Below are 23,231 nucleotides of genomic sequence, written 5' to 3'. Positions count from 1 at the left end.
TGTAAAAATGCTGCTGTAACTAACTAAGTAAAGTTGTGCTTTAATTTTACTTAGTGAGCATGTGCCCAGATTATGCACAGTATTTAGATATACTAAACAAGCAGTAAAAGAACAGGGAACAGATAAGTCATGCAGGGATCCTCAAACTACGGCCCTCCAGCTGTTGCGGAACTACACGTCCCATGAAGCATTGTAAAACTCTGACATTCAGACATGACTAGGCATGATGGGAATTGTAGTTCATGAACAACTGGAGGGCCATAGTTTGAAGACCCCTGGATTGGTGGATGATCACCCTCCAGTAAAGAAAATCTTTGTTAATACAAAAAGTTTTGCTCTCAGTGGGCTTTCTAATATTGGTGCCACATCCCTTTGTTAAGACAAGCCCATAAAATTTGGTAAACATTAGGCAGAAGCCTCCTAAACACTTCATGCTATAGAGTGCCCAATCAGTCTATTCTGGTAAGGTGCAATATATTAATTTTTTTGTTTTGGGTTTAATACAGCTTTAAGTGCTATTTAACGTGACACTTAAGGGCTCTTTCACACGGTCCGCCTCCGTAGGCGGATCCGTGCTGCTCAGCGGGGATCGATCCACGATCCCCACTGAGCCAGCGGATGACAGCTCTGTCTCCGCTTGCAGTGCGGAGAGGGAGGTGTCACAGCTCCCGCTGCTCTCTATGAGGGATCAGATGAGAGCGGACCGCCTGTCCGCTCTCATCCGATCCCATCCGATCTGATCCCCAGGACGGATGGAAAATGGGGTTTCCATCCGTCTGGATTTCACGGACAGGATCGGATGCGGATTGCATCGGTTGTCAGCGGACATGTCACCACTGACATCCGCTGCTCCATAGGGCTGAATGGGGCATCCGATCAGATCCGCCTAAAAAACTGACAGGCCGATCTGATCGGAACGCCCGTGTGAAAGAGCCCTAAAGCAGATCTCCAGTCTCAGTAAATAAAACTGTAGCTGCTGACCTTTAATAAACAGCCACTCACTTCACCTGTCCCATGATCCAGGGATGTGCTCACCTCAGTTGTGTTCTCCTTCACCGTCCTCTTCACTATGGGCATCCAGCCATGACAGCTTGCAGGTTCACAGCCAAGTGCCCATGTGAGCGGCACTGCACTCTGTGATTGGTCCCAAAGTCTTCTGGGACCTGTTGTGTCCCAGAACACTTCGGGAGAGGGGGGAAAGGAGAACTTCTTCTGCTTCAAGAGATCGGAGCAGAAGTAGGAGTGGGTCAAAATCAGGTGTCCATGCTAGTGAAAGACCGCATCATGTCATTTTCTATTTTGCCCATAGTTCAAGCTTGTATTTGATTGCCAGCCTTTATTTTTTTTTTGAGAGAGAAAATGTCAAAAAGGAAAGCACAGTAAACACTCTTGTACAGTCTGACCCAGAAATCGGTAAAATCCGTATAAGTCTGCACGTGTTTTCCAAGTCAGATACCCGCACAGAATTAAAGTAATTGGATTGGCATGAAAACCTAGAAAATTGCAGGTTCAGGAGAAACCAGCATTTATAGTTTCTATCTGTCTCTGTACAGGATATCTGTGATAATTAGGCTTGTGCAGGAATCTGAAGAATAAACCTTGAGCAATTATAGTTGTGTATGCTTACCCTTGAAAGATTTAGGTTTACCCCCTTATTTAGCTTTGCTTACCTTGAGTCTGACGTTTGGAGATGAGTTTTTTTTTTTTTTTTAATTCTACAGCAGTTCAAATCTTCACATATTGCTTAAAGTATTACTAAACCTCCAAAAGTGTAATCAGTCTGTAACAAGCATTCTTTACTGCATACACAATCGCTGTGGAACGTAAGGGGTTATTCCTCTGCATTGTGTAAAAATGCTGTTTGATCCTGTCTTCTCTGATACACCCCTTCTTCCACCGTCCCCAATCAATCTGCTGATGGAACAGCGCTTTGGGGGCACTCTGCACATGCTCAGTTTGGTGTGTATTGCTAGAGTGTTTTTTTTTTCTCTTGGGAGGGTGCATGTGATCAGCACAGGTGCATGTGATCAGCACAGGGCCAATCAGCACTGTCCAGACAGAGGGTCAGCCTCATGCAGCCTCATAGGACAGTCAGAGGAGATTGCAAACTCCTCCTCCAAGCTTTAACCAGACACTGATAGAAGGCATAAGACTATAGTGCTATATACTGCTGATGAGAAAAGGTGTTTAGCAATTTATATTTACTAAAACGGTTGCATTTTCATGTTCTATGTACTGTGGGACCAGATCTAGTGAATGCAGGCTCCTGGGTTTAGTAACACTTTAAAGCAGAGCTGAAGTTTTCTGGGCTACCTCCAGAGTAGTAATGTCCCCACTCCCCCTTGTCACTGCCTTTTTTCTCCCAGTCTTCTTCTAGGGTTGTCATTTTCTGCTTTTTTTGGCCTGGCTGAGATTAAGCGATTCCCGAACATTAGTGGCTGTCAGTATAAAAAATAATTGCTAGCTAGCAGGGGAAAATATTTTTTGCAGAATAGACCTACAGAAGAGTATTTTGTACCATAAGTTCATATCTGATATCAGTTTTTTTTAAATGTCCACGTTTAGTTGCACTTTAAGAAAACTGTAAACGTGTATGATGCCAAACCTACTGAAAAAAATAGATTTAGGGCCGGTTCACACTGGGAATTGCACAGGAACATGCTGTGGTTTCCTGAACGATTTACATGCATGCGATTCACTGGCATCCTAAGCACAGGATTTACAAGCAAACATCTGGACAGGTTAAGTACTAAGCACAGCCCGTTCTTGCAGTGGGAGCTGGCTTTTGGTCTTTGTCCAAGTGTCTGGTTCTGCTAACTGTGATATGTTTTGCTTTCATTGCACTAGTATTATGCGTAAGTAAATCTGAAGTGTGATAATCCCATCCTATTATGCTGGCATAGTCTCACGTCAAGCTTGTTTGCCTGGGCATAGTAACTAACTTTTTGCTTGGCTCTGCAGTGTGCACTCCGTTGGGCCTGTCCCGGATGTTCTCTGTGACTGGAAAGCTATTGGTCAAACCTCGGGTAGGTTTTTTTTTTTCTGATTTTATTGATAACTTTTAGTGATATTTTTCTTTATCCCTGTTAAAGTATTGTTTGAGGGATGAATTGATGAAAAACGGCTTTAGGCTCGGTTCGCATTGGTGCAGTGCGGGAAACCCTGCGATTCCTGTGCGGGTTCCCGCATCGTACCTGAATCGCAGGCGATTCACACTGACATCTATGAACCGCTGCAGGTGTCAATGAAAATGTAATGACACCCCCAGACTGATTCGCAGTGAGAACTGTGAAATGGTACAGGGATCAGATCACATAGGTGTGAAAACCCATGCGATCTGGTTCCAGTACGGATCAAAAAAGTGTCCTGCACCATTTTAGTCTGAATGCGATGCAAATTCAGCCGTACAAACTGTATGGCTAAATTTGCATCGCACAGACATCGCATGTGATCTGCACAGCAATGTGGTGCGAATCACATGCGATGTCTGAACGCCTTAGTCATGAAAGCCCTCCATGCAATGCTCAGTTCACTGTGCTATTTTGGGCTTGGCAGTTTTCTTCCCAAAACCATGTCCTACTTTATTTCAGTACTGACAGAGGTGTTTGCATCACACAAGTATCCCCCTCGCTGTCATTACTAGCATCGCTGATAGTGCCAGAATGAGGATTTCACTAAGCTGAGGTCTTCCGTTACAAGAAGAGAAGGGGGACAGCCATTCAAACAAGGTTCCTGGCAGTGCTCTGCTGCAATTATTGGGGGTGCAAAGGGTTCCCAGTGGATATGTAAATAGGTTAGTTTAGTAATTGTGTTTTCTTTGTAATTATGTTTAGTGTTGTGTCCATAACTCTGCTTTAATACTACTATTTGCTCCTTGTTCCTGGTATACTTAAGTATTGTATAGGCTTATACTGCCGACCACAATACAAAAATATATGTGTTGTGGTTTGCAGGGGGTTTATCGGTGATATAGCTGAAGATTTCAGCCATAACCCCGATACCGCTTTTTTCAACAGATGGCCTGCTTTCTCATGAAACCTTTTTGAGCGGCTCATGAGCTGCTGGAACAGTTTCCAAAGCGGTGAGATTGGATGCCCCCCCCCTCCAGCCGCTCGCTGGTGTTTACTGGTCTTTTTTTGCCCGAGAAACGCTGTAGCTGCTCCCAGTGGCGATCAAAGAGTTAATATTCTTTGATCAACTCTGTGGCCTTGGAGGAGCTGAGCGATGTCACTTCTGGTCCAGGCTGGGAAAAATATTGAAGAAAATGTTTTTTTTTGGCTCTTTTGCTTTTAAAGGTAAACAAGAGATTTGGGGTCTTTTTGACCCTGGATCGCTCAATAAAGAAGACATGTCATCCTTATATCCTTATTACAAGGGATGTTTACATTCCTTGGAATAGGAATAAAAGTGATAAAAAAATAAACATTAAAGGGACAGTGTAAAAAAGTAAAATAATAAAACAAAATTTAAAGCACCCAATCCCTCCATGCTCGCACTAAGAAGCAAGCACATACCTAGGGCGCAATAATTCTAGCGCTAGATCTGCTCTGTAACCTGTAAGGCATTTAAAGCGTCACCTATGGAGCTTTTTAAGTAGCGTAGTTTTTCGCCATTCCATGCAATTTTAAAGCGTGACATGCTGGGTATCTATTTACTCAGCTTAATATTTTTTAGAGATTACAAAAAAAAATTTTAGGTAACTAGTGTGTGTGTGTGTGTGTGTGTGTGTGTGTGTGTGTGTGTGTGTGTGTGTGTGTGTGTGTGTTTTTTTATTCATGAAAACATATTTATTTTCTGACATGAATAGCGTTTGCGAAACCACTGCAAAAAAGTGTCACAGAAAAAATTGCAACAATCTTCATTTTATTCTCTAGAGTCTGTTTTTAAAAAAAAAAAAAAAGTGTAATGTTTGGGGTCATAAGTAATTTTCTAGCAAAAAATACTGATTTAAACTTGTGAAATAAGTGCCGGAAAAAGCTTGGTTGGCAAGTGGTTAAACAATAGCCATTTTGTTTTGCAGCTCCTGGAGAACTTGGAGGAGCAGATGAGCTGTACTGCATTTGAGGAAGCAGCAATAATCCGTAAAATATCCAGTGAGTAGTAATGCACTGCAACAATTTTTTCCCCCCTCCTATCTTACTGAACAGGGACCTAATGGCAAGAATCTAGCCCTTTGTACATGTCATTGTGGCTATGCAGTGGGTATCACTTAGTAATAAAGAGCCAGTGTCCAAGTTGCAGATTGTATTAGAGTAATTGAAAGGCAGTACATCACCCAACCCTCCTTTTCAAACACTGCCTTTTACTGCTCTTCTACTACTTGCATTCAGCTATTAATAAATCTCAGTGTAAATTTGTTTAACTTTTTTAAGCAGTCACATGACTGCGAAGCTTCATCTTGTCATATTAGAGAAGGGTTGACAACCTTAGAGCTGTGATGTCTTCCCAATCGTCCACTGCTCAAAGCATCATCAGGCCTGAAAGATTTCATGCCCATCAGATGCCACAACATACACACCTGCAGGTTGGATTTAATTTAAATCAAGTAGATTTAAATCCTGATATAAAATCACTAGTAAAAATGCTTGATTTAAATAAACTTGATTTAAATCCTTTTTAAAGAGCAACTGTCATTTCTGTCCCGCAGCAGCTTCTCTTCTGGCTCGCTGTTGCATTACCGACAGTCCAGTTCACTTTAATGGGACGGCTGGTGATGGCAGCAGTGACGCAACAAGGTGAGGGACATGGTGGCAGCAGGTGAGTGGATGCCCGCTAATGGGCGCTGCCATAATGGATCTGAAATGACAGGTGCTCTTTAAATGTAAGGACTCATTCTTGCTGGTAGTTAGTGTGAAATTATGTGAATGCATTAATGCAGCGCATGTTATCTCAGCTTGCAAAGCCTTGATTTATTAAATGAGTGTACCAAAAATGTAAATATTGCAGCATATACAGCCTCATACTACATAATTAAGCGCCATTTCATGCTGCATAAACCAAATTATTAATGTATCTGAAATGGAAAACTATCTTAAGATTGATTTTTTACTCCAAATGCATTTTATTAAAATAAATTTGATAAGTCGAATTTAAATAAAGTCCCTATTTTGCTTTGTTTTTTTGTTTTTTTTAATGGATTTCTATCCACCCTGCCCACCTGTCAGGTTTGTGGTCATGTGACAACTTGAAAAAAGTAAAATAAAAATAAAATATTTACCTTGAGACCTAATTTTTAACTTCATGCAGAAATCTAAAACACAAATGGGGAGTCTGCGTTCAAAAGGGATGTGACTGTTTTGCCCTTTTGCTTTAAGTGTTTTTGGATATTATTTAAGCTTCACTTTGTTACAGCAGCCAAGAGCTATCCTAGTGGAGTAAAGGGAGGCTGACTCTACTGAAGTATCCTACATGCTGGCAGGGAAACCGTGCGGTGACGGTTCTAATCATAAGATTCAGGGTTTTTATATGCCTCCCGTATGTGCTTTCTGCTAACTCTCCTTACTCTTGTCTTATGTTTTTTTACAGCGAAAGCTTCATGCTGGCTAAATCTAAACATGGAGGCTTTACAAAAGAGGCTTCTCACCATCAAGAGCAAACGAATCGCATTAGGTGGGAAATTGTGGCCTGCCCTTCTATAAATGTTGTACCAGTTTGATTCTGTTTACTGTATAAAATTTGAATACACTTTAACATATGCATTGCATGCCCTTAATGCTATATACGGCAGTGTGCATCAACCTTCTTTTTTAGGCGCAATTTAACCTCCCTGGCGGTATTCCCGAGTGTGGCTCGGTTAATTTTCAGTACCAAAGCGGTAACCCCGAGCCCCACCCGGGAATACCCCAGAACGTTACTCACCTTCCCTGCGCTCCCCCGCCGTCCTCCCCACAGTCTCTCCCTGCTCTGTGCACTGCGGATTGCTGGCACTTGGCTTCCGGTTCCCTTCCCTGCGAGCGTTGCGACGCAGGGGGGTGGAACCGGTGGCAAATTGAAAAGTGTAAATACACAAATGACATGATACAAAGCTGTGATCCTAACAGATTACACTGTATCATGCCATTTCATCACAGGATTGCACCTGGTGACTTTTCCAGTGCCCTGCCTGTGCTTTTCCAGTGCTTTGTGCCTAGAAAATTTTGAACGACCATGGTGTCCAAAAAGCGTTTTTTTTTTTTTTTGCCCAAAACCGCTTTTAGACGAACTGGAAAACAGTGACAGCGAAACGGAGTTACTTGAAGTGATAGCGATTCATGGGAAAATTCATCATCAGGTACAGAAAGTGACGACAGCGATGATTCTGATGTCTTTCTGGCACATAGCTTGTGGAATTTGGGAAATATATCAAATGATTCTTCAGAATTTCCAACGGAGCGATGTGCCAGAAAGAGACATCAGAATCGTCGCTGTCGTCACTTTCCGTACCTGATGACGAATTTACCCATGAAGCGCTATCGCTCAGTTCTTAAAGTAACTCCATTTCGCTGTCTGTTTTCCAGTTCGTCTAAAAGCGATTTTGCGCAAAAATATTGCTTTTTGGACGCCATGGTCATTCTCAATTTTCCAGGCACAAAGCACTGGAAAAGCACAGACAGGGCACTGGAAGAGTCACCAGGTGCAATCCTGTGGTGAAATGGCATGATACAGTGTAATCCGTTAGATCACAGCTTTGTATCATGTCATTTGTGTATTTACACTTTTCAATTTGCCACCGGTTCCACCCCCCTGCGTCACAACGCTCGCAGGGAAGGGAACCGGAAGACAGGTGCCAGCATTGGCCAAACACACAGCGGGAGGACGGCGGGGGATCGCAGGGGAAGGGGAGTTTTAAAATGTAAAACAAATTTCTATGCAAAACAATGTAATGCTTTCAGCACCTAAAATCTGAAATAATCATACCACCAGGGAGGTTAATAGCACAGTTTATTATTCCGCACCATCTTGAGGCACCCCATTCTAAAATGAAAAAAACAGAACTAATAGTTTTATATAATGCAGCAACATTCACACATGTAGGACATCCAACGTTGGAACTGATTTAATCTTCCATATCAAATACACCTTTGCTCATGGATACTGATTAGTATTCCAGTGTTTCTCTTCTGCTTCACTTTCTCTCTCACACTCATGTGACATCCGTGCTGACAGAGAGGGGCAGGGGAGGGGTAAACAATAAAAAGGGGATGCTGTGCTAATAATGTCATTAGTTGTTAGGACGTCGGCAGGTGAAGTTTGGAATGACGCACAATAAAGACCTGTGGCTTTGTGCAACTAAATGCCAGGCCTTCATCCACCTGCTGGCTTGCATACAGTTTTTGGGTAATTTGTAGGCATTTTGCCATGGTACCCCTGAAGAAACCTTGACTCTCCAGGGTGCCTGGGCACCCAGGTAAAAAAGAAAAAGCTGCTATATGGCATCTGTGCAACATTTCATCACAAAGGACCTAAGATGGGATAATTATTTTGTGAAAACCCATGTGCAATGCTATGACAATATAGGTATTAGAGTTGTAATCCTGTGTATATATATATATATATATATATATATATATATATATATATATATATATATATAATAAGTGGACTTTAATGGCGTGTTTAGAATTAAGTGTATGTAGTCTCACATCTCTGGGCAGCTTGAAGGTCTCTGTGACTGTTACCCCTGTCCAGCCATTTACAGCTGTATCAAATAATTCTTGTATGTCTCCAAGCACTTCATGACCATGGCTTCCCCGTCTGTGTTTTCTCAGGGGAGAGATGATTGCTTGCATTCAATTTATCCTGGCCAATCACTATTCTAAGCTGAAGTAAGGGACATCCGTGTCACCTGCTCCCCATACATTACAATGTTTTTCAGCTGCTGGATCTTGCAGGTGTGAGATTAATTGTAGGTTTTTTTTTTTTAAAAACCATCTTCCACTATGCTCCAGAAAATATCAAAAAGAAAAAATGATATACTAAATAACCCAGTGAAAAAATAAGTATGTGAATGAAACTAATTAGTGTTGCTGCTCCTTTAAATTAAAGCACCAACATTGTGTATGTATATTTACATTCCAGAAACAATTTTGGAAGATTTTTTTTTTTTCTTTAACATATTATATTGGCACCTACACCACAGCAATAAAGCAAGTGCAAAAAAGAAATACATGAAGTGGTTTTCTATTGTGTACAATGGCAGCATTATAGTGCCACCTAGTGTCTGCTGTTTTCAATGGCAGTTTCCTATTCTCATAGTAGTTAAATGTCTGGCTTCTATATTATGCTAAAGTTGTCAGTTTGTTTGCAGAGAAGAGAAGAAAGGCCTCTCCATGGCAGCGCAACTTGGTGTACCCTCTAGCCATGCTGTTGCTCCTCGCGCTCACAGTAAGTAATTTATTTTGTGCCCCAGAGTAGGACTTCTCAGTTATGCAAATATTAATCATCATTTGTAGAACAATCACTGGATCAATTTCAGACTGTAGAAATTCTGTATCTTTATATTTTTTTAGGGTATCTCAGTACTTATTGTGTGCTTCCATGTCTTGGAACTTCTAATTGATGAAGCTGCCATGCCAAAGGGGATGCAGGTAGACCATTAACTTTTAAATCCTCCTCTGTATTTCAGTTTTCTGCCGCTTAATTCCTGTTTTTTCTGTTTTTACTCTAAATTTGGTACCTTTTTTTGTTGTTTTCCAGGATTCACGGCTTGGGAAGGTCTCGTTCTCTGTTTTTGGTCCTTTTGGAGCAGCTGTACAAGTCATCCTTATATTGTATCCTTTACTATGCATTCCCATCTGCTTGATACAGTTTCCAGTAAATTATGCTACATATACATAAGACTAATTTGCTACTACATGCATGTAGACACAAGTGTAAAAGTAGCCCAATGCATAAGAGCACTTACACATGGTCCTAAAGGAACAGCGTATGGGCGTACATTGTAAAATATGTCTGTTGTGCTGGGGAGCCACAGCTGCAATATATTTTTCCCATGGGAATGGATTCTAGAAATCATTGTGTGCGCGTAACTGGTAATGCATTTCTAGAGGCAAAAATACAGTGCAGCTGTGGCTCCCTGTTGCAGCGACAAGATATTTTCACTGTATGCCTATATACTGTTCCTTTATGACAAGAGGCCTTACATATTTGGCTTTGCAAACTGTGTGCAAGAGGCCTGAGGCAATGGTCATATTAAAACCCTAAGGGCACTTTCGCACTGGTTCACCTTCAAAACTGCTAGTAAAATGCCTATATGTTAAAGTGCTTGTAAACCTAGAGCAAAATTCCTGTAATCCATTTTGTCACAGGGTAATACAATGTGCAGTAAGTGTGTTTGTGGGAAATACCTTATTTACAGCACCGATGGGCTCTCCTATGACCCGCGGAGCTCTCCTTCCCTGCTCCGAGCACTGCAGTGGGAGGGGCCAAGTATCCCCGCTGACATCAGCTGGGAGGAGAGCGGCGGAAGGTCACTTGAGTGCCCAGCGCCCTGTAAATAAGGTATTTTCCACAATAATTTTAAACACATTGTATTCTCCTGTGATACAGCGAATTACAGGATTTCCTACGAGTTATGTTAGACTTCCGAGCTGAGGAGAGAGGGGGAGAGCAGCCATCTGACAGAGGCACGTAAACTGACCACAGTAATCATGGATCGGCAGCTATGATTATTGCGGTCAGTACAGAGGGGGGCACCGGAACTGGCAGGATCAACTCGTTTTTTTTTTTAAATATAGAGAAGGGTAAATGACCCAGCACAAGCGCTGTGCTGTGTATCATGTTTTAAAGGATCAGGATAATTTATTTATTATTTTTAGGATTGCAACCAATGGAGTGTCTTTGCTGCGATTTTGCTGCGTTTGCAACACGGTTTTTAAAAAACATGTGACTCAAAAACTGCACCAAAAGCTTAGTGTGGAGTTTTTGAAGCTTTCTTGAGGCGTTTTTGATGCGGTTCCCTTTCATTTCAACGAGGAGGAGCGTTTTTCAGAGTTTTTTTTTAACTCCACAAACATGCCCAAAAAAATGCTGCAAGCAGGATTTTTTTTTCGCCGAGACAAAAGCACACCACCCCAGTGTGAACAGATTAATTGATTTTAAAGGGAAGCATTTTTCTTGAGCTTTTAGGGTGCTTTTTTTTTTTTTTTTTAAAACTCTGCAGTGTGAAAGCGGCCCTACAGTCACGTTGCCAGATGGAACATAATAAAGGAATAGTTAACCATAATGCCGGGTTGTTCCATTTTGTGCTTATCTAGCAAGGCAAAAAAATAGATAGATGTAATGTACAGAAACTCATAACAAACACTCGGAAATCCGTTATGGTAAGGTTGAAAAAAGACACCAGTTCAATGTGTCTCCCTATCATTTCCTATATCCTTGTATACTGCATTTACCAAGGTGCCCTTCTAAGTTTTTTAAATTGACCCTCCCCCACTGACACCTTTAACTGTGGAAGGGAGTTCCACATCCTTACTGCTCTTACAGTAAAGAACCCCTTACACCAGGGGTGTCAAACTCCACTTCATTGAGGGCCGCATCAGCATTGATTTCCCTCAAAGGACCGGGTTGTATCTGTAATACTAGATGTCCAGAGTATCCCACCCACCTTACATCAGATGTCAAGAGTCCCCCCCTACCCTCCCTTACATCAAAGAGCATCCCCTTACCTTGTGTTGCTGCTGGTCAGTAGCTGGGGGCAGAGCTGGGAAGAAGAAGAAATTTCAGGGTCTGGAGGAGGCCCAAAGGAGGGCTGGAGCTCTTCTGCAGCTTTAGGTGAGGCGCGAGGGCTGCATGAAATGGCCTAGGGGGGGCCGGATTCATCCTGTGGGCCTTGTGTTTGACACATGCCTTACACAGTTTAGGGTAATCCGCTTCTCATCCAAATTTGAGTGGTCATGTGTCCTCCTAAGCGCTCTGAGTCTGAATAGTTATCTCTCTATGCTAGAATCCCCATTGAGCTATTTTCTTCGCTTTGTATCATCAGCAAACACTGATATTGAGTAATTTATACCAACCTCAATATCCTTTATGAATAAATTAAACAGAATTAGGACAGAGTCTTGGATCACTCCGCTCACAACTCCAGACCATTCTGAGTACGAGCTATTTATCTCTGCATTTTCAGTTCAGTACAAAGGAAGTTACAAGGGCACTGGATGCCTAACAGGATCCACAATTATTTTTGAAAGACATTAGGTGGCGCTGCAAATCCTCCTATCATACCTCCAATATAGATATATATGAATACTTATACAATTGAGTAAAACTATACCCAATTAACAACCTTTTGTAAGAAAGTAAAAAGTAGAAGCAAATTTAACTCTCAAAAAAATCTTCCACAACAGTGCGCATTATGAATCACCAATAGTGTCCACATATATTTAAATTTCCTTCTTCATGCAGTTCTCGTGACCACCACTCCTTCAATGTGAATTCAATGACTCCCCAAAACTCAATGCCTCACATCTGATGATCGGCATGCAGAGATGAAATGGTTAAGGACATCTCCACACAATTCTCTTGCTCCAGAAAGAAAGATCTTGTTAACCATTCACCTTCTGACCATCACCCATGAAAAAGCAAGGCTCGCAACAGCAGTACCTTTACACCTTCAGTGTTTACCACTTGCTGTCCAGGCCTTTTTTCTGAACTTTTTGTTTACATGTTTAAATTAGCATTTATTTGCTAGAAAATTACTTAGAACCCCCAATTATATATATAATTTTTTTTAACAAAGACCCTAAAGAATAAAATGGCAATTGTTGTAATATTTTGTCACACTGTATTTGCGCAGGGTTTTTTTTTTTTTAAACAGTGTTCTTGGGGAAAAAATACATTTTAATGAATTAAAAAAAACAAAACACAATAGTAACCCCGTTTTTTTGTGTTTTTTTTTTTTTTTGTGAAAGATGTTACACGAAGTAGATGGATACCTAAAATGTCATCATGTCATGCTTTAAAAATGCGTACGTTCGTGGAATGGTGCCATACTTCGGTACTTAACCTCCCTAGGCGACGTTTTAAAAAAAATTTACGGCTTACCTGTTTAGAGTTACAGTGGAGGTCTTGCACTAGAATTATTGCTGTCATTAACGATGTCGACAATACCTCAGGTGTGGTTTGAACACAGTATGCGGTAGTATTACATATGCGGGCGCTAACACAGAGGAATGAGGTGCTTTATAAAAATTATTTTTACATTGTCCCTTTTATTTTTTTTTCCCCTTGTGTACATCGAAATAAGCATGACTGGTCTTCATTTATCTTTAAAAAAAAACAATCATTTGTTTTATGCCTGAGAAGCGAAAGTGATGTCACATTGTCCTTATCCTCCCAAGGACAAAGAGCCAAGTGGGGCCCATCTTGCCCTCGCTGAACTTTCTGCCCAGCAAACGGCTGCATCGGATTGCTTCCGGGTTTACCAACGGTTTCTGTAAGCTCAGAAACTGGGAAGTGGCGGGAGGGGAGGGCACCTCTCCTGCCACCTCTAAAAGTAATCCCGACGCAAATCCGGCCGCAGGACCACTTTTATCAGATGCTGGATCGCCCATGGTAAACAATACTGGGGTTATGGCAGTTTGCTGCAGCTATAACACTGGTATTTAACGTCAAAATAATGTCAATATATTTACTATGGGCCAGTTGGTGAGTGGTTAAAACCATAAAACACTCACATAATAAAAAGCATTACCTTCACCCAATAAAACAAGCCGTCAGTGTGTATAATAAAAATGCTGCGCAATAATATCATGAACCAAATATGTGGTCTCTAAAGTAAATAAACAACCAACCAATGTGTGTATTCATAAAAATATGGTTGATAAATAATTATTAAGCAATAGATAGTGTTAATTAAAAAAATGGTGTAAAAAAAAAAAAAGTATATGGTGCCCAATGTGTAAATAAATCACACATAAATAAATGAAAAATTGTCTGATAGTGCCAAATCTGACCAGACAAGTGCCAATATAAGCCAACATATTTTATTGAGGAAAAAAAAAAATCACCCACATTTAAAAGGTGCTTCAAGTGCACCACTCTGTGAAAAGCCTTAGTCAGCCTCCCTTCCAGGACTGAATTGTGGTGGTGTGGTGAGAAACTGCCGCCCTATCCAATGTATAGCAGCCAACAGCCTAACCAAGTAATTCAGTGTAGCGTTCCCTGCAGGAGCCAGATCTCCAGCATCTTACCACCTTGCGTTGCAGCTCCCTACCTCGGTCTCCCCTCCGAGTCAGCGTGCCTGCCACACTTGTGTTCCTACGTGCGGACTTCCTCATTGGATCAAACTTTGAATTTTTTTTTTTGGGATTTGTTTTTCTACTTTTTCTATCTTACAAAAAGGTTGTTAATTGGGTAAAGTTTGATTTTAACTGTATATGTTTTCTTATTGTATTTATATTGGAGGGTTGAGGATTTGCAGCGCCACCTAATGTCTGATTTGATTTGTTTTTTTTAAGTGCTTAAAGCGGAGTTCCACCCTGGGAATTTTTTTTTTAATAAAAATACCCCCGGGACAGTCAGGGCTAGTGCATTCCACAATGGCTAGCCTCTGATCTGTCCCGGGTTGCACTTACCTGCAAGAAGAAATACTTACCTTGAAAATGTATTGTCCAGCGCTGCCATCTCAGGTGTGGGCAGCTTGAAGCCAGCGCGATCCTTCTGTGTCCTCTTCCGTCTTCTTCGGTCCCACGATGCACTGCACCGTCCCCGCCGTCTCTTCCGGTGCCGCAGCGTCATCCTGCACAGCTTATGGGCATGCCCAGAAGCTGTTTGACAAGGTATGACGGCGCCTGCACCGGAACTGACGTCGGGGCCGGAGCAGGCGCTTTGATTCCTGGGAGTGATGACGTTCAACTCCCAGGAATCAATGCAAGCCAGGAAGTGACGAATCGCCGTGGCCGCCGAGGGGAGGAAGAGGAAGTAAGGTAAGTATATTTTCTTCTAAACCAGGCAAGTAAAAAAAAAAAAAAAATTGCGATTATCCATTTGTTTTTCAGGTGACCCCGGGCATGAAGATGGAGGGAAGTATAATTTTAGGGTGAAACTCCGCTTTAAGGGGCAGCAGCACTACACATTTTTTTTTTTTTGTGTGTTTATTTACACATAGCAGGTGTTTTCTTTCTATATATTTGGCACTTTATATTTTAAACATTATATTTTTACTCATTTGCACATTTAGGTGTTTAGTCTGTGTGTCGGTGTTAGTGTGATTTAGTTATATTTCTGTATGTAAGGAAAATGTACCAACATGAAAAAAGAAATCTAATACAGAATATGTTTTTACATTTTTTAGGAGTTTAAAATGGAAAGATATTTGTGTTTTATAGAAAGCAGTATATGATTTGCATCCTTAACTCCAGTCTAGTTATCTAATGGCGGCTTCGGTGGTTGGGTTTTATTCCTCTCCGTTCTTTATAAGACTCCTACCCCAGAAGCATGACACGACTATGACCAAAGTAAGAACCTTTCAGTGTAATGTTCTGTACAAATCTTACACACACTACAGTTTCAAAAGATTAACAATACTACAATAAAATTGTGTAAGTGAATTCTAAAGCACCCAGGCTGATCCAGTCCTTTTCACATCATTTACACATCACGTGTAGGCTAGAACTGTCTGGTGTTTTCAGTCTTGATTGCTAATGTAATATTTTATGTAGTACACTCCTGGAGTCTCAGCACTGTCCACAAGGATAGGTCTGTGGCCTTGTATCAGTTCCTTTCTTTTCCATTCGTTTTTTATTGAGGTTATAAACTGTACAATACAGTATAGAAAAGTACCGGTGCATGATAACATTATTGACCTACAGCATTGGTCTTTAGTAAGCAGTAGAACGCTATTTTGGGCTATGATTAGAATTCTGAAGGACAGAAGACACATCCTCCGTAGAGGAACTGCATGACCCATCTAAGACAATGGGGTCGTCTCGGCCAGGGAATTGATCGCGATAGCTGGTCATTATGTTTGAATACACAGCCCGCAAACAGGGAATGGGACCAGTAGCGATTGACCAGCAGTCCTACATCACTCAAGCTACCGAAGGGTTTAATAAGTAGGAAAAAAGAGAAGGGGAGGAAAAGGAAAGAAAAAGGGATAAAGGAAGAAAGGGGAAAAGAGACAGCGAGCCTCTCCTGGGGCACTAAGAGGTTAGCCTCGAATCTGACGAGGCTGTCCCCATCAGGTACGTCTGTGGTCCTCAACCCTGGCCTACAGGGCCCACTAATAGGCCAGGTTTGCAAGATAACTGAAATAGATCCCAGGTGATATCATTTGCTGCTCAGTGATTGCAGTACTCTAGTCTGCATCTCCCCAAGGTAATACTTAAAATCTGGACTGTTAGTGGGCCCTGAGGACCGGAGTTGAGGACCACTGAGGTAGGTGATCCAGGGGTTCCAGGTTTTTTTAAATCAGGGAAGCTTGTCCTGCAGAATGGCAGAGGCGTTTGTTAAACACTATCCAGGACAACTTATTCTTCAAGACGTCAAAAGATAGCACCTTGGATGTCCAGAATCTTGTGATCATTATTCTGGCTGCTGTAAAAATGAAAGGAATTAGGTATTGGGTGGGCCTCAGGGGCTCCCCCAGCAGGGTGTCCGAGCAGTGCCTGTTGCGGGGACATAGTCAGATTGGTCCCCGTGAGAATGTAGCTAAATCTGTAGATTCAGATCCAAAATCGATGCGCTTTTGGGCACATCCACCATACGTTAACACTGTTCCCTCTTGGCCGCACCCTCAAAAACACGGGGGGGGCTCCCATTGGACAATTCTAGCAGGAATCATGTACCAGCACGTTAGTACTTTGTAATTGGCCTTTTTTAGGGAGGTATTTATAATTGATTTTGCAGCCCCTTTTGCCAGTCTATACCACTCTGCAGGATTTAAGACCTCCCCTATATCCTGCTCCTAGTTTTCCATATTAGGGAGTTTGTCATCTGTGGTGGTCAGATTGCTGTAAACTTTGGATATTTTCCCTGAACAGGTGTTAATGTGTTTACATAGGTATTCCATTGGGGATGTTGTAGATAAGTCAGAAACCCTTTTCAGTGAAGCGATAAAGTGGGCTATTTGATTATATCAATAGTATTTTGCTGATGATAAAGTGTGTCATTCCTCAAGGGTTTCCTCTGTGGTCATAAAAATTGGCTATACTTATTTGTCCTCCATGCGAAACCAGAAGGGGTGAGGCCTGGGTGGAATGTGGGATTGGCCAGTAACTGAGCAAGGAGAGCATGGATTGATCTAAAATTATGCTTAGAGGATACCCGAATCTTACAGAAAAATAAAGTGTGGGGCATAGGATAGGGGTTGCATCAGTTTTTTAGCAGTCCCAACAATGTTGTTAAAGGTTACACACCTTGGCACATTGTTCCTTGTCTTGCACAGTGAATTCTTGTCCTTTATTTAGTGTCATGGATATGGAAAGTGGCAAACAGGATCTACATTATTCATCTGGGCCCACCTGAGTCACATTTCCATAGCTAGCTTAATATCATTTGACCACTGTCATTGGCGGTCACAGGGTCCGAAAACTTCCAATCGCAACGCGTGATCGGGAGCTCTTGGTTAGAGAATGGTAACTGTGCTGGGAGTGCACTAGCGCTCACTCTCAGCACAGCTGTATACACATATATATATAATATGCAGCCCCTCTGGCTAAGGACCAGGTGCCGAGAGCATATTTGCATATGTACGGCGCCAAGGGGTTAAAAGTACAAAAAGGTGGCAGCCCCACCCCAACCTATAACTAGCCTTGGCAATGAGGTGCACATCACAAACAAAGATTTTCCAGAGGGTTTTGTTTGCACATATTGGCAAATGTATGCTTACGCCTCAGTGCCCACGTCAAGGCTCCTCCTTTATACTGCAATCCTAACTCTATAATTTTTAGAGTTTCCCAAGTTGGAGCACATATAGCAGTTGATGAAGGGCAAGTTTGCCTGGAGGGGGCTGGTAAATATTTTGTTCAGTGCTTTATTAATTTTACTTAAGATGCTGTCAGCCAGGGTTGATGCACCTCTCAGACCACGTATATCTCCTGTCTTCACAAGTTTACATAAATCCTTTTCAACATCCAGCACCCTTCTGGATTAATCAAATGCCTGGTGCCCCAAAGTGGTTCATTCTTGTACACCTAGGTCACTACTGTGTCCTTTAGTGATGTAGGGACCAGTGGTGGGAACCACAGCACATACTGTGGGACCAGGCATTTGATAGTCCCAGAAGTATAGTGTAGACCGTTGATACAAGAGTAAGTATTAACCCTTCATTACTGGCATGGATGAACAGGATCTGTTAACATTTTCTCTTGCAGCCTCTAGTCTTTTTGTTGCCAATCTCAATCATGTGAATTGTGCTTTGTAGTACAGAGATGTGCCAGCTTTGGTTAATTTGAGATTTTTTTTTTTTATTAGATCATTGGAAACTGTGTGTCCCTGCTTGTGCTGAGCTCTGCTCTCCCTGTCTTCTCCAGAACATTGGGTAAGTTCTCTTCTTTTTAAAAGAAAATATGCGAAGCAATTTTCATTCATTCATTGAATTCAATTAAGGGAAATGTCAGCTTGAGTACCATACTGGTTGCTTCATTTACATTTCAGAGATGGAGGTTGTAAAGTCTGAAGTGTAATGCAGAGTAGTGTGTTTTTTTTTTCCCTTTTAAAGGAGAAGTATGGCTAAAGCTTTTTTGGCCATACTTCTATGAATCACAGGAGTCCAGTTAGTTCTGCAGTCCTGTGACCTGTTTAGCCCGCTGTTGGCTGAGGCCATTCAGCCGAACCAGGCTGGGGAAAGATCCCGAATTTACAGTCAGGAGCCACTCGCATGCCTGGCTCGGCAGCTGGCTAAGCCTCTCAGCTGCACCACTGGGAGACTGAGCCAGCCCCCCTCCCCTTTCCAGCCTATCACTCCAGTGAGCGCTGTGGAAGGGCAGAGCAGAGAGTCGTTGACTGGCAGCCATTGTTCTCCACTTAGAACAGAGGGAAGAATTGAGCAATCAGCGGCTCCATTCTCACTGCAGAGGTGGCGGGGACAGATGCAGCACCGAACCAATGGTAGGTGAGTAGTGTTCTTTTAAATGGGAACTAAACCCTCCCTTCAGCCTGAAAGTCTGCATTTTAGCCGTTGTTACATCTGCAGTTGCCATGATGCTGCACATGTCATCCGTTTTCACACTAGCCATTTTGGCTTGACAATTTGGTTAAGAGCAAAATTCTGATATGGAATGTGGCTTACCTGATATTTGGATCATGGGGTTAAGTGTCCTGCAATCTTAGGATGGGTTCACAGTCACTGATGCGAATTGGATGCTGGTTTCCCCGCATCCAATTTACATGACAGAGGAGAGTGACTGGCTCTCAATGGAGCCGGGTCACACATCTCTGGGGTGACCGTGGAGTGCACTGAAAAAGGGATCTGTGTGTCTTTGGCTTAATTTTAGGAGCGAATACAGGCAAACATTCGCACCTGAAACGGTGAACGCAGCGGACCCTAGGCACCTACCTGCAGCCACATCAGTGTGAACCCAGCCTCAGAATTAAAGGCCCATTATGAATGAATTTGATTTCCAGTTAGTGGTAAGATTTAATTGCCTGTGTCCACTTTATTTCATCATTTTATTTTCTTTACTCTCAGGCATTACCAGATTTGATCTGCTGGGTGACTTTGGACGATTTAATTGGCTTGGGAACTTTTACCTGATCTTCTTGTATAACATTCTGTTTGCTGGCCTCACCACACTCTGCTTGGTGAAGAAGTTTACCTGGGCTATACAAGCTGAGCTCATCCGTGCGTTTGGTAAGAACCAATGAAGGAGTAAGAGGCTAAATTAATTTATGAAAATTGGGAATTACTTTTGCTGCCCCAGAAACCATGCTGGGAAGCAAAATGTTAATTCCAAAAAATGTATAGTGTAAATTTTTGCAAATGTAAAATTGTTACATTATGTGTATATGTACATTTGCTGGTTTTCCATTAATAAAGATAAGGATATTGTCACCAAACTTTCTGCAAAGCTTTAGAAAGGTCAGTGTATATATAGCCATAGACCGTAGATTGGAATGATAAAACAAAAAACTGATCCGTGAACTCAGAAGGGGCTCAGATTGCTCTGTGAAGGTATAGAAGAACCTGACGCACCTTTCTCTGCTGCCCTTATCTTGGGAGAAGTAACAAAAGTCAACTAATGTGCAAACCTGCTAATCACTAGTTTCCTGAGGGTGGATACTGTGCTACCAAGAGACATGTTGAGCACCGCAGAATCCGGGTGAAATGTGCTAGATCAGAGGCTGATCAACTACATCTGTGACTTCATTTAACATTTTCAAACATATGTTGTATTTGTAAACCGGGAGCAATAAACTAAACAGGGCCTTCCTTTAATGTCAGTTTTTACAGGAGCCATTAATATCTTTAAACCTAGTGGTACCAAGAGGTTTTGTTAAGGATTTAAAAATTGAATTCTGAAGTTGACCACCAGATGGAGCCAGATCTCTAAAGATGTCCTCTGTATATAAAGCTGGTCAATTTTTTTTTTTCAGCCTGCCTCCATCCATGCGGTGCAGTGCAAGCAAAGGAATGTCCTTCAGTGCCTATTGTATTTCGATAACCAGCCCCCACTGGCTGTGAAAATACCTGAACAGTGTCTGCATCTGATTGGATGTAGACACTTTCAGACACCTATTTTTCTCCCTGGCGTCTTCAATTCTCCTTTTGACATGGTCACCTACTGGGCGAATTTCATACAGTGCTTGGCCAGCAATCTCTCTGCAATCGCTGGTAGCCAGAGAATGTCACCTGGGCTGGGAGCTGGTCTAAAATTTCTTTTCAGGAAAGAAGTCACTACTGAAACTAAAAATGGGAATTAAAAGCCACATGTGAGGTTCAATTTATGTGAAATGCATAATTTTAATGATGGGTACACTTGGAGCCTGGTAATCAGACACTTGTTAACAAGCCTGTCATTTAAGCACTGAGTAATTTGGCAGTACTAAGAGTACATCTCTGTTTTCAGCATGTAGCGATTTATATACACGGTAAATCAGTATGTTATATTGGACAACTTGTCTTTAGTGGACCAGAAAAGGTTAAAATTTTCTATGTTATAGTGAACGTTTAGGAGTGTTGACTGTGCCTACGCAGTACCCTAAAAAAAATCAAACATTTTTTTTCCCCTTAAATTGTGCTTTAAAAATGGCAGTGCACTACCAGGTATGCGAGTGCGCTCCTAGGCACTCCTTGTGTCTACAGCCTCATAGCTATACATCTGCAGTCTGAGATCCAGGGCTGGGGCAAATGGTGGGCAGGAGGGGAAGCTGCCCTAGGCACTGTGGTATCCTGTGAGGTGGGGGGCACCGCAAGATGATTGGGGTAGAGGGGATTTGTGTGGGAAGGGGGAATTTTTGGGTGGCAGTGGGTAAACTTTGTTTTAGGAGAGGAGGTTTAGGGGTGTGTGCTAAGATTGGTGATTTAGGGAGATTTGTGTCGGGGTGGGGGCTATTTGTACTCGGAGGGTGGGGTTTAGAGTGGGGGGGGGGGGAGAAAGATGTGTACTAGGAGGGGATATTTGAGGGGTAGAGGATTTGTGCTAGAAGGGGGGTGTGGGTTTTTTCTTTTTTTTTTTTTTTTTTTTGAGCTGTAAGAATAGGGGAGATCAGATTTGTGCTGGGAGGGGGGTTCCAGCACAAATCTCTGACCTCCCCAATCCTTGCAGCGAGGGCTGACTTACTTGGAGGAGGATGAACTCATTGTTGGGGGGGGGGGGGGAAGCATGCAGATTGGTGCCCTGTTTTTGGGGGGCAGGAGGAATTTTCGGTGACACCAATGCTCCTACATCTTGGGGAGGAGGCAGGTTGGCATGTTTGCCTTGGGCTCTAGTTGTTCTTGTCCCAGAGAACTATGGCGCTGCTGTAGTCCTGTGAGATTTGGTGATGTCACTGTAAAAACTGTTAATCATTTTTTTTTGTTTATAATTTTTACATAATACTGTTTATCTTTTAGGACTGGACAGGTTACCTTTGTCTGTAAATAGGATTCGCAGCCAAGGCAAGGCCTGATATGCCTCCATGGAGTTGTCGTTCAATGTGATGTGCACTGGGCAATCAAGATCCCTGAATCCGTGAATGGCCAGACAACCTGCTTCATCAGTTTCTCTTATTTGAGAGGAAAGAAGTCTCAGGCATGGATTCTTGTGACAGAAACCTTGGTCCGGTTCTACGTTCTAGGAGGTTCTACTTTCATGGATTTAGAAGATTTGAGAGCATTTTGTAGGCCCAGAACCTGGATGAAGACATTTGGAGGAAACTATAAATGGAATCTTTTTTAGAATAATCTGAGCCAACTCTTGAACATAAATTGTGCTGCTACAGAGTAGGAGAGGGGGTAGCCTGTGACCCCTTTCAGTTTTCTCCTGTTTTGGTATTTTAACAATGGATAAGTTATTTAACTGGATTGTGGAGTCCCAGGAAAAAATCTACTTGCCACCCGTGTTTAACAAAACTCTTCATAGTTCAATGGAAACACTAATTTCACCCGGGGGGGGGGGGGTCATCAAGGGACGATGTAATGACGGTGCACAGGATGTTGGTCCTCTCCACTCTGCTTGTGCTTGTTTACATGAACTCCACTCCAGCCTTTGCGGCTTTCTATTGCCATCTCATCTGGTGTGCAATCACTGTGCAATGAGACAATACACCAGCATTATTCAGAAGCCCAAGAGACTCTTCTCTTATGGCATCTCCATTTTGTGTCTTTTGTATGTGTTGTCTGGTGGACGTTTGTTTCTCCATCTTGTCTGGAAGTATTTACTATTAGAGCAGTATGTCAAAACTATGTCTGGATTAGTAGTGAATGTTTGAATAGTTCTCCTGTTGCTGTTTGTCTTTTGGTTTGCTTGGCAGTGTCTTCCAGAGTTAATCTAGAAGTGCAGTATTTTGTAGAGCTTTGTCTTTGTTCTCTGTTTATGTATGAAGCACACATGGTGAACCCAACATAATGTCATGTCCATTAGGTACAGAATAGTGTACTCATGAACTTCTCTTTCACCTTTGTCACTTAGTGCATGGCGACTGGTGCTTTTCTGTATCTGATCAACACCAGTCACTACAAGGGCACAATAAAGGGCACAACACAGGTGTGATGTTCAAACATGATGCATTTTTCTGCAGCATATGGGATGGCGCCACAGGTCGTGCAGCACATCACACCGTGCTGCTGTGCAAAGATTTAAATGGCAAGTACATTTGTACACTCACAATAAGGC

General features: G+C 42.2%; 1 protein-coding gene across 1 annotated transcript in view; it reads left to right on the top strand.

The window, feature by feature from the left end:
• The window catches only part of LMBR1L (limb development membrane protein 1 like), a 147,053-nt gene extending 124,052 nt beyond the window's left edge, over window positions 1-23,001 (top strand). Inside the window, exons 8-17 of the mRNA XM_082247069.1 lie at window positions 2,962-3,026; window positions 5,021-5,093; window positions 6,526-6,609; window positions 9,287-9,363; window positions 9,489-9,566; window positions 9,676-9,749; window positions 15,344-15,434; window positions 18,391-18,457; window positions 19,607-19,768; window positions 21,971-23,001. Of these exons, the coding sequence (XP_082103195.1) occupies window positions 2,962-3,026; window positions 5,021-5,093; window positions 6,526-6,609; window positions 9,287-9,363; window positions 9,489-9,566; window positions 9,676-9,749; window positions 15,344-15,434; window positions 18,391-18,457; window positions 19,607-19,768; window positions 21,971-22,026 (827 nt within the window). The 3' untranslated portion in view covers window positions 22,027-23,001. The remainder of the gene's footprint in view (window positions 1-2,961; window positions 3,027-5,020; window positions 5,094-6,525; window positions 6,610-9,286; window positions 9,364-9,488; window positions 9,567-9,675; window positions 9,750-15,343; window positions 15,435-18,390; window positions 18,458-19,606; window positions 19,769-21,970) is intronic.
• Window positions 23,002-23,231: the final 230 nt, after the last annotated feature.

This window comes from Pelophylax lessonae, assembly GCF_965119305.1.
Source record: "Pelophylax lessonae genome assembly, chromosome: 2".
Lineage (NCBI taxonomy): Eukaryota > Metazoa > Chordata > Amphibia > Anura > Ranidae > Pelophylax > Pelophylax lessonae.
Note: the sequence above shows the minus strand (reverse complement) of the source record. Positions and strands in the feature narration are given on the sequence as shown.